This window comes from Chelonoidis abingdonii, chromosome 20, assembly GCF_003597395.2.
Source record: "Chelonoidis abingdonii isolate Lonesome George chromosome 20, CheloAbing_2.0, whole genome shotgun sequence".
Lineage (NCBI taxonomy): Eukaryota > Metazoa > Chordata > Testudines > Testudinidae > Chelonoidis > Chelonoidis abingdonii.
This window is the reverse complement of record NC_133788.1, coordinates 20,244,104-20,266,696: the sequence shown is the minus strand read 5'-3', so window position 1 is coordinate 20,266,696 and position 22,593 is coordinate 20,244,104. Positions and strand designations below refer to the sequence as shown.

The 22,593-nt window shown below is 50.6% G+C and overlaps 1 protein-coding gene across 4 annotated transcripts in view; it reads left to right on the top strand.

Annotated features, from left to right (window-relative positions):
• Positions 1-22,312, top strand: part of RPH3AL (rabphilin 3A like (without C2 domains)) — a 90,452-nt gene extending 68,140 nt beyond the window's left edge. For all 4 annotated transcript variants that reach the window (XM_075074031.1, XM_075074034.1, XM_075074030.1 and 1 more), the window contains 3 exons: positions 12,390-12,503; positions 13,452-13,625; positions 21,389-22,312. In XM_075074031.1, the coding sequence (XP_074930132.1) occupies positions 12,390-12,503; positions 13,452-13,625; positions 21,389-21,423 (323 nt within the window). In that variant the 3' untranslated portion in view covers positions 21,424-22,312. The remainder of the gene's footprint in view (positions 1-12,389; positions 12,504-13,451; positions 13,626-21,388) is intronic.
• Positions 22,313-22,593: the final 281 nt, after the last annotated feature.

Sequence of the window (22,593 nt, the reverse complement as noted above, 5' to 3'; positions counted from 1 at the left end):
ATATATTACCCGCTATGGCGGCACCACTCTAGGGGACGACCTGCCGGCCCGCTAGAGTTGCTAGGGTAAAAGTCTTCCGACTAATGTGCACGCATGGCGCGTACACCTAACTGGAATGGATATGAGCAACACATCTCGAAGAACAACAGTTACAAAGGTGAGTAACCGTGTTTTCCCTGATGCAGGCTGGATCTTGCTGGGAATCTGCTTCCCCTGGCCTCCTTCCCACATGTCTTATGGTAGCTGCCCTCCCCAGATGTGGCAGACAGTTCCCCAACCCTTAAGGTGCTGGCTGCTATACAAGCGCGCAGGGAGAGGGAGTAGAGCTGCCAGTCTAATTAGATGAGATGGACAAAGGGGGTGAAGAAGGGAGGATTGTTACCCTTGTTTTACAGGTGGGGAGCTGAGGCCCAGGGGAAGGATGTTCTCTAGGTCAGTGAGTCGAGGCTTGAATCACTTGCACTCTGATTTTCCCCCGCTCTGGTGCCCACACGTCAGCACTCTGTCCCTCTCTGCTCCTGTCACCAGGCCCCTCTTGCTCAGATGTTTAACCCACTCCCTTCCCTTCGGCTCTGCCTGCCCCTTTCAATGCAGCCTTTGCAGATAATCAGACTGCGAGGCCATGTGCTGAGCTAGCATCCCCGAGGCATCCGGCCACGAGCTGCAGTTATGTCACCAGCCTTCATTGAAAGGTGCACCCCATCTGGGCTAGGGTATGGAAGGTGCTAGGTAACACATGCTAACAGCCTGCTTTAGACAAGACAGAATGCCATTAGCACATGTTCAGCTGGCAAACTCGACGGGTTTAACATGTCTTATCGCTACCTAGCTGCTAACGTGTGTTAGCAACGCCTTCCAAAGCCTAGGGCACACAAAACCAGTATGGCCGCCATATAAAATCCCACCTCTATTGAGCAGATGTGCTCAGAAAGGAATCGTGGCATTAATGTACCTGCCTCTCTAGCAAAACCAGAGAGGTTAACTTCTGAGGCTGTTCCTAATGGGCTTTTTGTTCCCTTGAGCAACAGTAAGGGGAAGATGGTTGGCTTAAGGCAGACAAATGCCTCTTGTGAGGCTTCGCAGTGTCCTCAGTCCTCCAGGCTTTTGAAGAGTTGAAGCAAAGCACAGGAGACTTGGGATCAAGCCTTGGCATCAAGGTGAATTAAAGGAAAAACCTGCTTGGCAGCAGGAGCATAATTAACCTGCTGCCTGTAGCTGAGTAGTTTAGCAGCTCAGGTGTATGCAGCAGCAAGTCTGGAAGCTGAAATCTCTCTGTTATGTCCCAGCAGAAGGGGCTCCTCATCCCGTCTGTCAGATTGAGGTGAACATTTGTCACATCATATTTTACATACCTCAAGGGAAGGCCTCTGTTGATGAGTCTAGCTTTGAGCTTGGGTAAAGGCCTTACAGCAGAGCACACCAGGCAGTTGTTGCAGCTGTTGAATAACATCACATGGGGATTAGGTTGGTTGGCTGATCTTTGAGTCCCCTGCGCTGATCCGAAGGGAAGGATGGGCCAGTGGGTCTCTGAAAACCTGGGTTCAATTCCCAGCTCTTCCACAGACTCCCTGGGTGACATGAGCAAGTCATTCGGTCTCTCTGTGTCTCAGCTCTCCATCTGTAAAACAGGGATAATAGCCTTGCCCTGCTTCACAGGGGCATTGAGGGAGATCCAGCAGAGACCAAGCTGCTCAGATACTACAGCAGTGGGGCCACAGAAGGACCTAGATAGAGCAAGCTCCCGCCTGTCAATGTGATCAGTCCCGAAGCAGTCACTTATTCTTGCACTGTGACTGCTGAGGGGTGAGGGGATGGCTCAATGGTTTAAGCATCACGAATGAAATCCTTAGGCTTGGTGGAACCACTGGTGTGAATTCAGCAATGTGGACCTCTTAGCTGTGCGTGTGACTTTTCAGGGAAGAGTTTAAAACCCAGTGTCCAGCCTGCTTTACGTGGGCATTATAGGCATGTTCAGAAGTTATGGGGTTTGTCCACCTATCCTTGGCCAACTTCTGCATTCAGTGCCTGTCGACTGCTGAGCCTCAGTCTAGAGCTGGCTGCATTTCGGCAGTGCTGGGTGTATGAACCTTGGGATAAAGGGCACTGTGTAAATGTGCAATATTATTGCTGCTTGTGACACACGTTTACTAACTGAATTATGAACAAGTCCATCCAATCACTCTCCCTGCTGGCCCCAGGACTTGAAATGTTCCTTTTAACACAAAAATAATTCTAGTCTTCCTGGCTGTGAAGAAACTTTCCCTGCATGTGACCCTTTGTCCTGCCCTCTGAAACAGGAGCTCAGAGAGGGGCAAGCTACTCCTATGCTCATTTCGATGATTCTGAAGCCACGTTAACGCCTGTGCTGCCCATAACAGATGTATGCAACTGTTTTGGGACAATTAGTGGAGCTTATTCCTGTGGGTGGAGTTCGGGATCATGAGTGGAGCTTAATTAAAATGCCATTCCTCATTCCCCCCGTCTCCTCACCCCAACTCCGTAAGGGGTCTGTGTAGGGTCCTGGTAACTGTGTACATTGTGTCCTGTGGCCGTCTATGAAGACCTGGGATGGGGAGGAGAAAGCCAACCAGAAATGGGCCTCTGTTTGGGGCATTCAGCTGAAGCGGGTGGTGGGGAAGGGAGGCACAAAGCCATTGAAACAAGCTTGGTCACTGCTTACTGCCTGGCACCTGGTAGTGTGCTTAGTGGAAGAAAAGCAGGAGTTTTGTACACACCCATTCTCCCTCGCTGACACCAGGATTTGCTATTGCCTTCAGTCTTTCTGTAATAAACAAGCAGTTGCCATGGGAACTCTATTATTTAAGTCACAAATATGTATTGTCCCCATGAGAATGGCAGTCACATTTCCTGTCCTCGAGGACAGATCTGCTAGCTATGGTGGCACATTTGGGTGTTTGCAGTAGGACAGGAGGGACCTGGGCCGTTAGGGGAGAGGTGCCAAATTAATAGCAGACACTTTCTTCAGGCACCTTTGAATCCTACAGGAGAAAAATTAAGGGAGCCCCCTCCTCCAAAAAAAGGGTCTGGTCCCTAAGCAGTGGCATCGCGTGTGGTATCAGAATTTCACGCAGCCATGTTCTCCAGCTCTTGTCTCTTCTAACAATGGGCACAAGTCCTGTTGCCATGGGGTGTGCTGAGGTGTCAGTCACTCTACCGGCGGCACAGAGAGCAGCTGTGGGGCGCAAGACAATACAGCTTAGGTTCCTGCAGCATCTTTGTGCAAGAATTATATCCCCAGGTTATGGCACTCAATTAATGCATGTTATGCTCAATTAAAGAGCTAAAAATTGTTTATTATCGACAGGACTTAACTCCCCCAGAACATCCCTTTTCCCCCTCAGGCACCACACCACTCTTTTGCCATCCACCCGTCAAACCCTCTACCTGGACCCTCCTTTCATCCCACCTCTTCCTGTCCCCGCTCCGCCCAGGTACTGATATAACCTACATCTCTGTAGTACCCAGTGCCTGCGGCACAGAGCTCAAATGGCTTCCTAAGGCCCTATGGGGGGAGTTGAACACCGATCTCCAGAAGCCTGATTCGGTGATAAGGGCACTAGCCTGGGAACCAGGGTCAATTCCCTGCTCTGGCACAGACATTCTGTGTGACCTTGGGAAGGTCGCTTAGCCTCTCCATGCCTTTGTGAAATGGCAATAAGAGCCCTGCCCTGCCTCACAGAGAGGTTGTGAGGAGAAATCCATTCATGATTGGGAGGGCCATGGAAGTGCCTTAGATTGACTTAGCCCCAAGATCAGCCTCCCTGCCTCCGTCTCCAGTGCCTGCCACCTTTGCCTCTTTCCAAAGAAAACATCCATCCTGTCCTTTGCAGTTGCAGCACCATAACTGCACTGTGCACAGAGAAACTTGCGGTCAACAATGGCACAGGGCACCTTGCATGGCCCTGCACCCCTGAATGCATGACTCGTCAGAGCTGCCCCCAGTGCCGCTTGTAGTTTGTAATTGGTCTTTTCCTGTGAGTGTGAGCTTAGCAGCTGTTTTCTCTGCACCTTTCCTTTGATACTTTGTGTGTGTGTGGGTTTGTTGTTAGACACTTTTTCCCCACAGTACCAAGGCTGATTGCTCCAAGAGAGAAAGCTCAGAAAGTGCTCTTTAAAAACATGATGTCAACACTCAGTTGCACTCGACTGGTAAACACAGCTCGAATGCATGGGACTTGGTGCTCACCCCCACTGTGAAGGATTCACTTGGTAAGACCATTCCCGTTGCAGGCAAGAGGGTACAAAAGCAGTCAGAGATTTGTCTGATTTATCTGTCTGAGGCTAGAAAACCTTGTGCTGTCCTCCCAGGCCAAGCAGGGTCTGCTGGGTCAGTACTTGCTTGAGAAAGCATCTGGGAATGGCATGGTACTGGTGAATCAGCAGGAGACATTCTGTTCTTCCCACTCAGCCAGATTTCACCGTGGGCTCAGAGGGCCCTGGGCCTCTGGCAGCGCCCAGGAGGCAGAAGGCCAAGGTCCTGATCACCTGTTGTTTGCTTCTTTTTGTTAAGAGTAATGGTGTTGACTCTGCTGTCTTTGCCAAATTTCAACTGGCTTCTCATCGGTCTACCAGGGATAGCTCAGTGTTTTGAATATTAGCCTGCTAAACCCAGGGTTGTGAGTTCAGTCCTTGAGGGGGCCATTATAGGGATCTGGAGCAAAAATCTGTCTGGGGATTGGTCCTGCTTTGAGCAGGGGGTTGGACTAGATGACCTCCTGAGGTCCCTTCCAACCCTGATAGTCTACGATTCTACGTAAAAGCCTCCTGCAGTTTTAATTAGACTACAGTATTCTGCTTCATCTCCTGACCTGTTGTGTAGTGTTGCTATGAGCAGTTAAAAGAGCCACTGTGTTCTGCTCCAGACGTGGCTGCAGGAGAACTAATCCCTATATTTATCCCTCTTTAACAGTGTGTTGCCTAAGTTACTTAATGTTAGTAAAGCACTCTAAGTTCTTCTGGTGACAGGTGTTACCCAAGTGTCAGGTATTATAATTAATATGAGCTTATTCACAGGGCTATTGAAGGGAAGGGGCAAAAATGTTTATCTGGGTTCTCCAACCTCCCCAAAATCCCTCCTGATTTCTCTTTCTTCACCCCAAATTCACCCCAATTTCCTGGTGCCTAGGGGAGTGTGGATAGGAGTCAGTCTTTCAGATCATTAGACAGCAACAGAAGCTGTCAGGTTTATTATGTTGGCACCTAGGGACCCCACACAACTGAGATTTGGGCCCCATTCTGATAGGCTCACAGTTTAGACAAGACAGACACAGGCTGGGAGGGGGAACAGAACCACAGAGAACTCGCCCAGGTAACTTGCCCAAGGTCACACAGCAGAGTTGGGAGTGGAACCAGAGTCCCTCTTCACTGCCTTATCTGTTGGGCTGGGCTGCTGCTCCTTTGTAATTTGACAGCCAGATGCTGAGCATCCATGCCTTGTGACACCGCTCCGGTGCCTTACTTGGCCCTAGCCCTTGCTCTTTACAGGCACTCTTGGAATTCTAACCCAGGGATTACCTCGGCTGCTTTATTGCTGCGTGCAACGTTTCTGAAGCCAGTGGTGACTCCTCTCCTGTCTTGCTGTATAGGTTCTTATACCACTTTCCAGTATCTGAGCACTTCCAGTCAGGCATTCAGCAATGTGACTAACATCTGTCGTGTGTTCATTCTCTCATCCTCTCTCTGGGGGAGGAGCGTATCCAGTGCAGTAGAGTTTTAGGTTTTGTTTTCTAAAATATACACGTGTTAATGTCAGAGATGGCAAGTCAAAGAATTCTGCCTGGCGATTGGAGCGGGAGGCGGGGAGGTTTGGGATGGTCCTTAGTTCCTGGAGAAGTTAATTGCTCCATCCCCAGGCCACCCCCTGAGAATGCCGTGTCTCCCACGGAGGTGAGTTTCACCCTTATTTGCAGAGAGCTCCATTGTGCCAGAGGAGTGAAGTTGTTCACCACGGCCTTCATCCCAGAGCTTGTGGCCATGGAGCACTTGCAAGATTTTACTGACACTTAGAACTTGATTCTCAGCAGAGGCATCTCTGCTCTGCAGTATGGTTCCCCTGCTGGGGTGGCAAAGCCAGGATTTGTTGGGTTTCAGTGAATGCTACAAGGCCCTTCTGGCTACTCAGGCTTCTGCATGAGCAGCATTCACTGAAGGAGGAAAAATTGGAGGTCCCAGAGTTGGGGGATAGGTGTTTATTGCCAGGGCTTAGAAACTTCTTCCAGCAGCCAGAAGACAGCACCTGCTGATCAGAGGGCAGTACGGGAGATGCTAGTTCTGGGAGCTACATCTAGTGTTCACAGGTTTCCTAAGCATCTGAAATACATGTGGCTCTTGTTCTTGTTCTTTCAATTGTATTGGGTATTAGAGTTCTGAACAGCCTCTGTGGTAATATAGCCCACCGTCCAGACCTGGACCTAGCGTCCACAATCTGGTCTGCTCCCAAACCTGGACTTTTGCGTCCAAATCATTTGGGGCTTACCTGAACTCCCCCCCAAGCTCACTACCAGCTTGGGATAATTTCGCTGCCACCCAGGTCAGGTATTTAATTGAGAGAGCCTTGACCTCCCCCTTTCCTCTCTCTTGGTGTCCCCAACTCTTCCTTTGGGGACCCCCCAAAGACCAGAGGCCTGGGTGTTCTCTCCTTCTTCTCCAGCTTCCCCCCTTTCCTGGGTTAGCCGGTGCAATGCTACGCTTCGCTCCTTGAATACAACCGGAGAAGCAATCTAGCTCCCCGAGGCTAGGTATTGACCTAGTATCTCACACAAAGAATTCCCTCCTTTGTCCTGATGCCTTTTCCCCCCGGACAACTGGGAGAATGGCACCGTGTTGGGCGTGTTCCCTCCCCCTCTGCCTCACTAGAAAAGAAACTTCACCAGGTTAAAAAAGAACTTTTATAGAAAAAAAGAAAGAAATACAAAACAATAATCTTTGCATTAAGAAACTCAATACAGGCTCTTGCTTATAAGAAGATATGAAGAAACAGTCTGATTTAAAAGATAGCCCAATTAAACCAGTCCAACAAATCGAACATACATGTGAATACACCACAGAGATCCTCATAGCGACCTTACCCTTTGCTTTTTTTTTCCCTTGGTTACTTACAATTTAGAAGAAACTTAAGATAAGAGTGAGTTAGGAGGAAAGCCTTTACTCACAGCCGAGAAAAACAAAAAGACCCACTGAGTATACAAATTCCCGCCCCTGCTTTAAACAATCCAGTTCTCTGATTGGTCCTCTGGTCAGGTGTTTGGTTACCCTTTCCAGGTAAAAGAAACTTAACCCTTACCTTACCTATCTATTTATGACAGCCTCAGTAAAACTGACCCAGGTCTGCCCAGGGAGCAGGCTACGAACCCAAGATCCTGGAGGTGGAGAGGAGGGATAGAGGAGCGTGGATGATGGCAGAGGCTGCTAGATGGGACACTGATGGAGATCTTTAATTACCAAAAGCAGATTAGGAGCTGGCTGTCCTTTCTCATTTGGAAGGCAGCAGCATTGCTTAAAAACACAGCAGTAAATCTCAGTCCGAACTTGATGATGAAGGACAAAGATAGATATCACATGCTCTGAAAATACAGCCACCCTGAAGACTCCTAGTGATATATCAGCATCTGCTTGAGCGCCAGATTTATGCTGTCTGGGCTCCGCAATGCTCCAGCAACAAGCCAAGTAGCCTTGGGAGAAAAATTACTTTTAAAAAGAAACATCAGCACTCTGGGTAATATCTACACTAGCAGCAGCAGTGGACGCTAGAGCAGAGTGGGCTGCTCCTGCCATCAGTGGTGTCTTGCAATCATGAATATGTGTCTCATCCCAAGCCATCCCTCTCTGGCGCATTTAAAGCCAAACAGGGTTGCAAGATAAAACCATCTCGCCTTGATTCATCGGTGTGCCCTCCTCAGCGGTCATCTCTTCACAGTGGATGATGTAAAGGAGACCTCTCCCAAATAACCCTTTCCCCCCGCCCCCCCCCCACTTTTCCTTTTAAGTGGCTCTAGGAGGCAGAAGCGGAGATGGAAGAATTTGTTAATCTAAACACCTTGTTAATAAACTCCAAAGGGTCCACTTACTTTTCAGCAAAGGGGAGGGGATTTAAGCTCCGTATTAGGATAAGCTTCCTAACTCAAACGGCATTTAAGCTCTGGAACTGCCTTCCAAGAGAGGTTGAAGACTCCCATCATTGGAGGTTTGTAAGAACAGGTTGGACTCACACCTGTCACAGGGATGCTGTAGGTCATTTGGTTCTGCCTCAGCACAGATGGCTGGACTAGGTGACCTCTCAAGGTCCCTTCCAGCCCAACGTTTCTGTGATTATAAAAATCAAGTAGTAGGACCTGGAGGGTGGGGTGCCTGAGGGAGTTAGGTGACTGTCAGTGGGAACTGCGTGCCTAAATCCCATGGGCACCGAATCAGAATGGACAATTAGCTGAGGCCTCTGGTTTATAGTGACAGGCCTGCTTGATTCTTGGGAAAAGTAATGACTGTTCTTAACAAAATAAAACCCCTTGTTTTAAGGCTCTTGGACAGAAGAGTCATCCCTGCTGGTACATTCCCATCTGTAATGCAGTTATGGTCTCCGCTGTGCGCGGCTCCTTTCTCAGCAGTATTTATTGAAGCTGATGAGAGGTGTGACCAACTTCTGACAGCGCGGTTAGACAGCTGAAGGCTGGGCCAGTCCGGGAGGGTGAATCGTAAACACAAAAAGAGTTGCTACCATTGAGGAACAAGCTGATTGGAGTGAGAAAATTGGCTGGCAGGCTGCACTCCCTCTTGAGCTCCGCAGAGTCATCCTGATCAAGATAGCCCTGTGAAGATAGCTGGCAGCGAGGTCAATTTCTATAGCCTTCCAATAATGCCAGCAGCCAGGTTTAATATACTCAGAGATGATAACTCAAGAAATGCTTTATTTTAGATATTAAAATTTTTGTAGTAAAAGAAAATTCATGTCCTACAGCAAGCTGTCTGCACACGATAACGCTTGCAGAGGACTTTGGTGGAACAGTTCAATAGCCTGCCTGCATGCGGGAAAATATACTAGCCCTTGTCCTGCCTCTGTGCTGTACAATGTAAATCAGTCTGCAGCTTTGCAAAGCTCGTGTGTTAATCTGAATCCTGGTGAAAAGTGACAGCCCTGTCTTAGGTACTTTATATCTTCCATTTCCATAGTATCTGAGCATCTCAAGTCTCTGAAGCACTTATCCTTCCAATACCCCAGTGAGACAGGGCATTTCCACTGCCTCCATTCTACAAGTGGGGAACTGTGGCCCGGACAGACAAAGTGACTTGCCCAAGGTGATAGAGGGAGTCAGTGGCAGAGCAGGGAATTGAATCCCAAACTAGCACCCTGACCACTGGGCTCTTCTTCCTCTCTGCATTGGGCAATGATGTCCTTTCTTGATCTGAAGAATAACGACAGTGCGCAGTTTGGCAGCAAGTCAAGCTTCTCCCTGCAAAGACCTGGGGGGAGGAAGGACTTTCCTGAGGGGACCTGTTTAACCTGCATGATATATTCAGTCCTTTCTGTACCCTGTGGACAGCTGAACTCTTCCTCGTGCGGGGATGGGGCTTGGGGTGAAATTCTCCTCTGCGCAGAGGGTCAGGCTGTGGGCCCATCCGTGAGACTGAACTATTGCATAGATGTAGTGCTGGTTAGTGCTGGTTCTCAGCACAGGGCTGAAAGCCACCCACTGTAAGCTTCATTTTCTGGGCTCACTTGGGTTTCTGGTGAGGGGCAGGCGCCTCTGGAGACCTTTTTGGGCATTGCTTTCTCTTGCCCACACTGTCCGTGTGTAGCTAGCTTACCCCAAGAGCCTAATCCAGCAAAGCACAGAGCACCCTTACCTCCCGTTGATTTCAAAGGTGCTTGACCCTCGTGAGACCCCAGGCCCTAAATCTTGTGGCTTGTTAATAAATATTCTTCCTTAGGCTGGACACATAACTTGTGCCCAGTTCCTTGTGCTGGAGTTCTGTATTCATCTTGCTGGTACCGAGGTTGAGGGACTGGGACACGGCAGCCCTAGATTCTGCCACCAACTTTTTGGGTGATCTTGGGCCAGTTACTTAATCTGTGTGCCACCGTTTTCACACCTCGCCCTGGGGATAATGGTAATTCCTTACCTCGCAGGAGTGACTCCCTGTATGCTTGGCAAGATGCTCAGATATTATGGTGATAGAAAAGCTTATCAGTAAATACCAGAGAGCGTTTTCTGTATGGGGATGTTTCAGCTTGTCACTTTGATTCTCTTAAGGCTGAGACAAGCTAACTTCACACTTGCCGCAAGGATTTTGAACAATATTTGAGAATGAGACGATGGTTATTGGGCTGCAGATATACCTGCCTGAATCAAATGAGCAAAAGCCACCCAACCAGTCCCAGAGACAAATCCATCCCAAAGTCTCTGGGCTGAGGTGAGCCAGGAAGGCTGGCAAGCAGAGGGAAGCATTTTGAAAAGCATGCAGCCATGGTGCAGTCTCAACTGGTTGAAGGTACAGTTGCACAATTGGTCAGTTCAGTCTGTAGTCTAGGAGTGCTCTTGGATTCCTCCGTGATGCTGAGCTCTCCCATCATGGCATCCATGAGTACTGCTTTGTAACATCTCTGCCTGCCTAGAAAACACCATCCCATCCCGGTGACCCAGACCTGGCCTTGGTGATTCACATTGTTGTCATTACTTGGCTGGACTACAGCAATGTGTATACCTGGCACAAAGCCATCAGCACTTAGAAAATCCTAATTAGTGCAGAAAGCTGCGGCGTGTTTCCCCAGCAGCACAGGCTACTAGGAGTGTGCCAGACCTGTCTTCCGCCCTCTTCACTGGCTTCCCACAGACTATCAAATTGAGGTCAGGGTCTTCGGCCTTCTCTTCAAGGAGCACCCTGGTGTGCTCAGGATATCTAAAAGGTCATCTAAAGCTCTGGGATGAAAACCACGGTCAACAGCTGTGCTCCCGTGGCCCAGTGGAACTCTGAACAATAAGGGTGATGCTCATCAGTGCAGGAGACAGAACCTTATCTGGGGATGTGCTGAGCTGATGGAACGAACTCCCCTGGGAACGAAGGACCATCCCAAACTTCCCCGCTTTCCACTCCCAAGTTCAAGGTGCATTTCTTTGACGTTGTCTTCTCTGATATAAACACATAGCAACAGGTATATTTATGTTCAGCAGACCAACCAAACGCCCCCTGCAAAAACAAGACACTCCTCTGAACACAGTTCTCCTTCGGGGGAGAGGATGAGAGAACAGGTGGCATGTGATAGATTAAGGTGGCTTAATGCATGACTGGATTGTGCTCGGATCGGATACTACCGTGATGAGCATGGGAAACCCTGTATAGAATAGAAGCGAATGTGATTGGCACTGTAATACTGAGGATTTAACTGGCACTTTTCATCATAGATTCACAAAGGAGAGTTAGGGCTTGTCTACATGTTGACGCTAACTCAAATGGAGGTAGGGTGTGAATTTAAAGCACTGCAGCCGTTCCGGAATAGCTCCCTACGTGGACACTCCTATTCTGGAATAAGAGTGTCCACACCCAGAGTCATTCAGGAACAACACCATGTGCAGACAAGTCATTAATATCATAGGCCCCACTTCACCCATGGGGACCTAGGGCACCGAGAGAGGAAGGTTCTCACAGAAGCAAGTCAGTGGGACTTAGAACCACCCCTCCTGCCTACCTAGCCTGGTCATCACCCTGCCTGCTGGACTGTGCCGCCTCCTGGGGTGCTTATGCAGCACTTTGATTGTTCTTCATGTACACAGCACGCCACAAATAATAACCATAGCCCATACTGTGATCCACTGAGCGGCACTTCACTCCACTGAAATCAGGGCGGCTGCTTGTGGTGTTCAGTGCGGGTCAGCATGAGGACAGGCTGTGGCCACGTGGCCCTGTATGTAATCTGTGAGGCTGTGCCACAAACCAGTGGTGGGGGGCAGGAGGAGTGTGAAGTGACCAGGCCAGTACTTGAACTGAGTCTGTAACATGCGGCTCTGAATCGTAAAACCCTTCTAGAAAGAAAAGCCCGACCAAGTGTGAATAGCTGTGTGGGAGCTACAGGTGAATCGCACCTTGGAGAAGGAACAGTCTTCAGCCATGTCTACACTACAGACCTTACAGCGGCACAGCTGTAATGCTGCAGCTATGCCACTGTAAAGTCTCCTGTGTAGCTGCCCTATGCCGGCAGGAGAGCATCTCCCACTGACGTAGCAATGTCCACACCACCCCTGACTGACAGACGTGCTAGTGTAGACAAAGCCTTCAAGTCATTATGTCCTGTGTTGTCTTTTGGCTCCATCTGGCCCTCTGCAGTAAAGACTGTGAATGTTGGGAATGGTCTGACTCCCCTCCCTCTCTGTCTCTTGCAGTGGTTTCTAGCGACAGCGAGAGCGATTCAGAATTCAGCTCCTCTAGCCTGGATGACAAGTCCTTGTCTGGAGGGTCCAAGGGCTTGAAGATCAGGAAGCATCATGCGGAATCAGGTGAGGAATTGGCTATTACCCCTGCATGTGGGCACGGAAATGGGTGATGGAAATGTAGCGTAGGGTGACAATTGTTACTGTGCACTCTGGACCAGCTCCTCAGCTGCTGTAAATTGGCATCGTTCTGATGGCTTAACTTTACGTCAGCTGAGGGTCTGCCTATCCCTAGGAGTTACGAGCTAGTGCCGAGGTTGAGAGTCTGCTCAGGCAAGGATAGACTCCCCATCATGTATGTTTGCAGAGTGCATGGCACAGCAGTGAGCCCAACTGGGGCCCTCGAGCATAACTGAACTAGAGTGGTTAATTAATAATAACGGGAGACAGGATGGCTCGGCAGGACTGGTGATGGGAAGGGTCATCCCACTGTGAGGTCGCTAGTTTGCTAAAGGGACCAGCCTCCTGCCACTCCCATCTCTGCAGCCACAAAGGCTTCCAGCTCTCATCCCACACCCACATGTGGCAGTGCGTTGCAAACGTATGGTATATGGTCTCACATTAAAACAATGGCACCGCTTTGGGGTTGGCCTCTCCATCCCTGAAGCTGGGTGCATGGCTGCCTGCTGGGCGGTGAGCTCCGTGGGGCAGCATATCACGCTGGGCCAGGGCAGGCCTGGGGCCAGCGAATACAAAAGAGTGATTTGAGTCCCACCCACCCAGACTGGCAGTGAGGGAATGTGAGGCTACAGAACTCACTCTGGTTCCTCGTGCACATGACTCCACAGCATCGGAATTACCAGTGGACCAGGGTGGCCGAGGACTGAACTGGAGATGGGCCCTGTCCGGGTCAGAAGGAGGCATGCTGGCAGGATGGGGTGTGGGAAGCTGGCGTCGTGTCTGCTCTGTGGATGTCTAGGGCCAGCAACCCAGCCCCTTCTACACCCATAAACCCCAGCAGCTCCCGCAGACTGAGACAGGCCTGCAGCAAACCTCTCCCCTGTGTCTCTGCAGCGGCTGGCAGTGACTCCCCCAGAACTCCCAGAGAGAGCATCCACTCCAACGCCTTCTCGGAGAGCCGCAGCAGCCTGGGCAGCGAGCGCGGGGGAGGCCCGAGTGCTACCGAGAGCTGCCAGAATGACCTGCTGGCGGAGGAGTGTGACAGCGATGCCAGCAGAAGTGCCTCCGGTGAGTGAAAGGCCTCATCGCCCCCAGGCTGGCTTCCTCTCTAGAGCACATGACATGGCACCCCTCCCAAACCTCAGGCTGGCTTTCTCTCTAGAGCACATGGCGCGGTGCCCCTCCCAAGCCCCAGGCTGGCTTCGTCTCTAGAGCACATGGCGTGGCGCCCCTCCCAAACCTCAGGCTGGCTTTCTCTCTAGAGCACATGGCACGGCCCCCCTCTCGAGCCCCAGGCTGGCAGCCTGGCCCACTGAGCTGAGAGAAGGCAGCTGAGAAAACCCCCATGTGCTTCTAATTGGAGTCCATGCCCAGCATTGTCAGAGAAGCCCGTGTGGCCCTTGTGCAGGGTCAGAGAGGCCCGGGGTTTAGTGGCCAGATGCTGGGTGGTGTTGGTGGCCAGTGATATACAGGAAGTTAGACTGGATTATCCGGTGGCCACTTCTGGCCTTGAACTCTATGATTCTAAGTGTCTTGTCCAAGGTCATGGCTGACTTTCAGGCACTAGACTTTCCCCCTAATGACGGGACTTCCCCAAACACCCCTACATTTTCCCATTAAATCCCAGCGTTTGCAGCATGGATCTGAACTTTTATTGAAGCAAAGTGTAAATCCAGGTGTTTTACAGGGGAATAAAAATGCTTTGTATATGTTAGACTGGCTCATAAATTAAAACATGTCACTTCCCCGCCCTCTGCAATGTAAACTCAGCCTCCCAACTCCATCCCCAGCCAGCTCAGAGGAATTAGCTGAGAGTGAGAGCAGATCTGCATGCTGCTTTCACTTCTGATCTGGAGCAGCTGGAAGAAACGCATATATTTTCTCTCTGCAGTTCACATTTATATACACAGTAACCCCGGGGGTTGTCATTTAACACCTCTCCCTCCCAGCTGTTCCTGTCACCTTTCTGGCAACTGTTCCTTTTGGTTCTTGAGTCAGTTTCATGGCTTGTGTGTCAAGGTGTAAATTAGATTTGAGAGAACAGTGAAGGGGTTGATCGCTCTGCAACATTAATTCCTGTGCCACCTCCTCCCAGCACTCAGCCGCTGGGAGTCATCAGCTTAAAAATCTGCCCTTCCTGCTGTATAAAATCTGACCCCGAAATGCCGGGGTTAACCTCTTGCAATCAAGTCAGGTGACATGTGGCATGTGTCTAGGACTGCGACTTTCCCTGGGCTACTGCCCAGCTAAACTAGGGTGTAGGTGGCATCCAGGCTCAGAAGAGGTGCAGTCAGGTTTGCGTGGCCAAGTAGCAAACGTTCGCAAAGTACCTTCTTTTTGGCCTGGGGGCGGTCACCTCCCATTCCTACCGCAGAACTGTGTGTGCTGGAATTGCTTCATTTAGACAGTGGTTCTTTTGCTGGATGAGTTCTTTGCCATGACCTGCATAATCCTGACGATGGCAGGGAGGGGAGGAGCAGCAGCCATTTCCACTCAAGTCTATTTGATTTTTGTGCTTGATTTGATTGTGAACAGCTGGCCTCAGGCTGGTGGCCCTGTTGGGAGCAGAATGCAGCATCTCACGCCAGCGTGGGAGCCTTGTGTGCACGAAGATCCCCCCTGTCCCATGCAGTGGATTGCAGGGGATAGATTAGACAGGCCATTTAAGCAGTGACCTGTGCCCCCTGGCATGGCATTTGGAGCACTACTTCCACCATCAGGGCTAATTATACCAGGGATTCCTGTCCACCCTGGCTCCACTGCGGTATGTAGTGGCACGGCAGAGGTGCTGCCGGGTGTGCCTGAAGCAAGCCTAATCCAAATAGTATGTGCCCTTGGCAGCACTTGGGTGTGCAGCCACACATTTTGTTACGGGCATGCTGGAGGATCACGCCCCAATGAGTATATCAGCTGTGTCTAGAGCAAACGGGCTCGGGCTCCACTTCTGTCCTGCACTCATCCAGATACCTCAGTGATCCCAGCCATATACTAAACAAATTCAGCTGCTTCTGTTGATTGCAAGAGACAATTGGTCTGGTATGTGTATGGTCTGTGTCCTTGGCTGAGTACTTTATCCTCAGGCCCCCCGCCGGGCCTCTCTCATTTGAAGGCATTATATAAACCACAGTCTGCAGGTTTAGGAAAGGGTTTTTGCTTTAATTTTTAAAGCTCTGTTTTCCTTCCAAAACAATTCTGGGCTCCAACCTTCCAAAAACAATTTTCTCCACTGTGCACAGATGACATGAGCCTAAAGTTAATGGCTCTGCAAGCCATTAACATGACTGTAGCATTCCCAAAAATAGGGAGACGCTGCAGCAGTGTGATGTGTGCAGAGTTTAATGGCAATCGTGGTACATTATGCATAACATGGCTGTCCACAGGATACTGTAGTACACACATGATGTCCTTGTGTTCTATCCAACACCTTCATGAGTAGTTTAAATCAGCCATTTCATAGTCCACTATAATAAATGCACCAGCCCCACCACATCGCCAACCATGTGGTGTAAGTCAGTGGTTCTCAACCTTTCCTGACTACCATAGCCCTTTCAGGAGGCTAAAGCCTGAGCCCCACCTCCTGGGGCTGAAGCATATAACTTAGCTTTGTGGGACCTCCTGTGGCATGGTTCCCTGGGCAGCTGCCCTGCTTGCCACCTCCTAATGTTGACCCTGTACTTGTGATACCACCATCCCCTGCAAACCCACCCTGGAGGTCACAACCTGCAAGCTGAGAAACACTGATTTAGATGAGTTGACCTACCCTGTGGAAGACCTCTGCGTACCCCCGGGGGTACGTGTAAGAGACCCACTGGTACCTGTAAACAAAGAGGAAAGGAGAGCAATGCCACTGCAATGGAATCCCCTGCAGTGTGAAGCAGTGAGTGTGCTACTTCAGACAGTCCGGGAGGTCCAGTGAGCAGGGCACTGGCCTGGCGCTCAGGAGACCTTATTCCCGTCTCTGCCTGTCCTGTGGAGCTCTGTCACAAACACACTGTGGAAGTCACTCTGTCTCCCTGTGCTTTGGTTCCCATCAGTACAAGCGGAAGAACAGCCCTGCCCTGGCTCACATTAAGGTTTGGGAGGCACTCAGGTACCACACCAGTGGGCCAGATGAGTACCTCGGCTAGCTAGATCTCTGCCTCTCTTTCCCCTTCCATGCCTTGTCTGTTTAGACTGTCCGTTCTTGCTGTGTGTCTGGCAGTACCTAACAGAACGGGGCCTCTCGGCCCTACTGTCATACAAATAATTAATAACTCTTATTAAAGACCATTACTTCTTAATTTCTCTAGGAAGGGGTGGTGCGGATGGGTTCCTAACTGCCAGACACAGTGTATCATACCTGCAAAATCCTCTGTAACTATCCACGATCTGCTCCGTGCCCCACTCTGCCCCTTACACTGCAGGGCTCCTTGGTGTGACTAGAGTTCAGAGAGAGGGATGCGGCATGCACGGGGGAAAGATCCCAGTTTTTTTAACCATCTGCACCTTGTTGCAGAATAAGATCCCAGTGGGGGAATTTATCTATCACTTTTCTGAACGTCTCCATAACACTCTAATGGTACCAACGTGTGTCTCATAGAAGTAGCTCAAGTGTTGTTCTTTTTTTATTTTTAATGCAGATCTCATTCTCGCCTCTTCTCTAATTCTGTACCAAAGTGCAACTCTTAGATGCCTTTCGCATCCTAAGAACAAATCCCAGGTCGCTATCTTGTTGAAGAGTTCCTGTGATGATTCCAAAGCAATTTTACCCTGACAGTCAGTAGCTCACCCACTCTGGCTCTGGGAAGGGGGAGGGGAGAGGGCTGGGAAGGGAGCATGGCCAAGGGTCTGGTTGTAGGGGAAGACAAAGGACTGGTGAAAAAGGCCATGAACTTCCGGTGTATTTGTAACACTTGTGGCTGACCTTTTCAAAGCCACATCATTTGACTGCCCAATTCCCATTAAAATTACTGGGTGTCCAGATTCCCTCCGCATCTTTGAGAATCTGTGCCTAGATCTCTAAATAGGGGTCTAAATCTTCAGAAGCAACTAGTGAATTTAGTGAATTTGGATGCAACAGTTTTGGGGCATCCAATCTGAGATGCCATAAAAAGGCCTGGACTTCAGAGAGTGGGTGCTCAGCACGTTTTGAAAACCAGGCTCCTGTGAGACATCTCCAGTTGGGCACCCCAGAACTTACAAGCGGCTCTTGAAAAGTGTGGCTGTTACCTGTATTTCTCTCCACTCTGTGGAGTGGGCATGGTGCAGATGGGAAGGTACTGCATTGGCATCTGTGGAGGCTGCTGTTAACAGAAAGGACCCATCCAGTCCTCGATCTCTCTGCTGGGAGCAGCAGCAAAGGTACGGCTGGGATTGTGAGCTGGACGCTAGCCCAGCAGGAAGTGGCCTTGGGCCTTAGGCCGCCTGGTGCCTGTTGGGTGGGCCCTGCTATCGTTCCCAAAGGCTCTCGCAGAGCTGCCTAAATCAGTGGGCTTTTGCTGCTGCAAGTGCCTCTTGAAGCAATTTGTTCCAACAGGTTTGTTTAGCCAGCGGGAGGCTGAGTGAGCAACTGGCTCCACTAGCAGTCCTCCTGTGACAGCCACAGCAGACGCTTCAGCGAGGCAGAGCATGTTCCAAAGCTTCATGGAGAGAGTGCCCCACTCGATTAGCCAGAGGCAGTTCTGCAGTGCTCTGCTGCTTAGGGGAGCCGGGCGATTCACAGCCACCAGTGGGAATGCATTACACCAGCAAATGCATGGACTTCCTTAGTGCACCGGCTGCTGGCCTTGGGAAATACAAGCTAAAGAGGAGGGGCGGCTGCAAGGTAGCGCTGCTCCCCCAATCCCAGGAGAGGAAGGGCAGCTGCCCTCTGCTTTCAGCAGGGTGTGGAGCTGCACCTTGTCCTGCTGCCCTTTGTTGCAGGGCTTCGGTGCTGGCTAGCAGTTCGGTCCGTCTGTCTGTCTCTCTGTGATCTGCCATTCCAGTCAAGGTCACTGGGACAGTGGGCGGAATGGAGTCTGATCCTGAGAACCACTGAGCCCCCACAATCCCTCTGGGAGCTGCAGGTGCTTTTCAGCCAATCTGGAAATCTGGCTCCTAGTGTCGACTGGGGCTGGGCGTAGTATGTGCTTAGAGGCTAGGGTGATGGGAGCCCCACAAGTACTGGCACAGTAGGTTGTGGAGTCTTGGGGCTCCTTTTCTCTAGGAAGTGTAACTGTGGTTTAACAATCAGGCTAGCTGGCCCCATGCTGCTCACAGCTGCTGATGTTCAGCATCACCTAGCTCCATGGGCTTGGGACAACTTTCCCCCAGGGATGGTGTCCTTCTAAAACTGCCTACTACGCGGTTCATCTGGTGCAGGGTGCAGTCAGAGACAGGCTGCTGGGCTATAGACACCTTGGTCTGACCCAGGCTGGCATTTCCTTTGTTCCTAGTCCTTAGTGAACCCTGGTTGGCCCACGACTTGGCGCTGAGAATTACTTGTCTGCACTGACCGGTCAGCGACGTGCTGGCTGGCTCAAGTTGCGAATGGTCAAGTGCTTCCTGTTAGGGCCCAGTGCTCGGCCCTTTGTCTTCCCAGAGGACGATGGGGGTGGCTTGAGTTCTGGGGAGCGATGACTGGGGGGGGGAAGGAGAGGGGGTTAGGTTCTGCAGATGCACCCTGAGCTGTGGGATGAATTTTATAAATGAAAGGGAAGAAAAAAGCCCCAGTCCAAGTGCGTCCCACAGTGAATTTGGCTGTTCTGTGCCAGTCCTGGTTCTGTAGTGCTCTGGCGTTTGCTGATCACCAGAAGGAGGTTCCCCCTGTAGAGAGTGGGTTGTGCAGGGCTCCAGTGGGTTTGTCTCGTGAGTCTCATTTTGTCCCCAGCCTTCCAGGAGGGCTAAATTCCACTGGATCCAATGCATGGGTGGCGCATATCGTAGGGTGGGGGAGGCTGGGTCTCCCCAAACAGTCCTGCATGGCCCCACCCATGCTTTGCCCTGAGGCCCCTCCTGCTTGCCCTTGGCCCCAGCCCAGGCAGGCTGCTCATCTTCCAGGAAGCTGGCTGGGGCAAGGGCCGCTACAACTGGCCTGTGGCTGAGACTTGCAGTGGCTGGGGCCGCCCAGCGCTCTGGGGGCCCTGGGTGCTGGGGCCACGCTGCCTGCCCTGTGCTCAGAGGGCACTTGTGGGGGCCACACCTCCCACCCAGCACTCGGGGCCGGGGAGCCATGTGCTACCTGGTGGAGGGGGGGGGTGCTCTGGGCTCCAGGAGGGGAAGGGGAAGCGCTCTCAGTGCCGTGATGTGGTCCTTGGATGTGTAAAAGGGACTATGAAGCTGAGGCAGGAAGTGATCTCCTTACGTAGTGTTGGTTAGGACACTACTGGAATACTGTGCCCAGTCTGGGGCCTGCAAGAAAGATGTGGAAATACTGGAGAAAGTTCAGTGAGGAACACGAAGATGATCTGGGGTCTGGAAACCAAGCCGTACAACATGAAGGTTAAGGAGCTCAGTTTATTCGATTTCTCAAAGAGAAGTCTGAGAGGTGACTTGCTCACCCTGTGTAGGTGCTTGCACATGGAGAAAAGATCTGATAGTGGGGGCTTTTCATCCTTGCTGACAAAGGCATAACAAGATTCAGTGGCTGGAAGTTGAAGTCAGAGGCATTCAGCCTTGAAATAAGATGCAGTCTCCTAGCTGTGAGGATAATTAAACATTGGAACAGCTCACCCGGGTGGGGGCAGGCTCCCTGTGGCTCGGAGCTCTTTAATCCAACTCCTAGGAGAAGGTCTATGGCCTGCATGTGCAGGGAGCGGTTGCACTGGATGGTTGCAGTGGTCTCTTCTGGTCGTGGAGTCTGTGAATCCCCTTGTTCATTCCCTACATCCCTGCGCCTTAGAGAGAACCGAATTGACTGATTAAGACAGTAACTATAATCAAAGCTCAAGCTTCAGGGCTTGAGCCAGTTGCCTGTAAGGGTCAGGAAGGATTTTTTTACCAATGCAAAATTAGCTAGATGTAATCTGCTGGAGGTGGGGGGTGGGGTGACTTAACTCTGATGTATCAGGGTGCAGCCACAACTGGAGATAGGACACTGCTGGCATAGGCCAATGTGAGGTGGTACAGAAAGTCCTCTTTCTTAGATGTCAGGCTGATGTCTCCTGCTCACATCCTCATGGTCAAAATAATCACCAGATATGGGGCTGGGAAGGAATCCTCCCCTCCCTCATCAGATTGGCAGGGATCTTGGTGGAGGGATGAGGGGGTTCAACTTCCTCTGCAGTGTGAGGTGAGTCACCTGCTAGCATCTTCTGGGTACATCTCACCTAATCAATTTTATGCCATCACAGGGGCTTGAGGGCACCTCAGTTTCTCCTGTGGCATACACAATAGCTTACTCTCCTGAAGACTGAAATGCTTTAGTCTTACTGTAAGTCACATGGCTCAATGTAATGGTGTGTGGGTAAAATTTAATGACCTGTGATATGCTGGAAATCAAACCATGTAAGCTAATGATGCCTTCTGGCCATAAATGCTGTGAATCTATAAAAGTGCTGGACATTATAAACTCCTTTTGAAATCCTGGGAGTTGAGGCTCGGTGCCTCCCAGGAGTTCAATGAAGAAGGCAGCTCAACCAGTTCACCTGTTCCATGAGCAACCCTTCCGTTTTCTTTCTTTCTCACCCATTCTGTCCTCCCTCCCCTATTCCCTCAGCTCTGCTTCCTTTAATAAAGTTTAATGGAGCTTGACTGCTGACGCAGCCCCCCAGTAATGATCCACAGTCATTCTCATCGCTGCTGTTCCTAGCGAGCTTTTCAAATGACGCCCTCTCCCACAGCCAACCAAATCTTTGTCTTTATTTATTTCAAAGGCAAACAACGCATCCACCCAAGTCCCTGGTGCTGATGGGAGCCAACGTCGCACTGCTTGACCCGGATCCAGCACGCTTGTCTGACACATCCAGTCTTGTACTCTCCACGGATTGAGCGAACCCTGGCATTCTGTGGCTTCTGAGTCGCCATGATTCCACACAGACCTTAATTTACTTGCCGTTGGCTTGAAAGAGACATTGCTGTCCACTCGGCGTAGTTTGTCCCACTTTTTGTTTTTGCCTCCTGCTGGCTGCAGAAGAATGGGAAACGTTTGGATTGGAGGGTTGCTCTTCTGAATGAGGAAGGGATTGGGTGACACCATGGTAGCCAGCCAGCTGTATATTAGTATTTCTACTGAGATTCATTTCCCCCCTCTGTAAAATGGAGAGCCCAATACTTAACCCACCTTGGTAAGGACATCGCAGTGCAGCACAGTGAGAGCACTGAACTAGGATCAAGATGCTTGTGTTGTATTCCTGGTTCGCTGGGCGACCTTGAGCAAATCACGTTGTGCATCTCTGTGCCTGAGATTCCTCGCCTGTAAGTGGTTTTGTAAAAGAGTTCTGCCTGCTTTTCATGAAGCGCTTTTGAGATCCACAGGTGAACGGCACTACGTGAGATTCACACCCCCACCCACATGCCTGCACATCACTGACCCCCAGGAAAGCCCTTGCAATAAAGCGTGTGAGTGGCGTGTAGCCTTGTGCTGCTTCTCTGCACAGGGTGAACTTCCCTCAATAAGTGGCAAGGGTGAAATCCCGGCTCTCTTGAAGTCAGAGAATTTTGCTACCAACTTCTGTGGGGCCAGGTTTCCATCCTCAGTATTTTCATCACAGTTATTACTGGGTTTATTATTGTTTTAATCAGGAGTCCCCATTAGCTGGTGTGATGGCGCTGCACCCTCCTCCCTTCGAAGGGCCCTTCTTGAAGGGACCCATGGAAGAGGATGGCTGGTGCAATTCCTTTAATTTTTCTCTGGTAGGATGTTTCCTCTCCTTTCTGGTCTCTGATGTGTTGAAGTCGGTGTTGTGAGCAGCTTTTCTCTATGCTGCCAACTCTGTGTGTTTTAACTTTCAGTGGGAGAACCCTGCTGATGCCCTGATGGCACTTGGATGGCACTGGGCAGCCATCTCAGCCATGTGTTCTAAAAAGAAAGCTACTTTCCTTTGTGAAGGTGGAAGGAGTCAGGTCTGTGTTTTCTCCT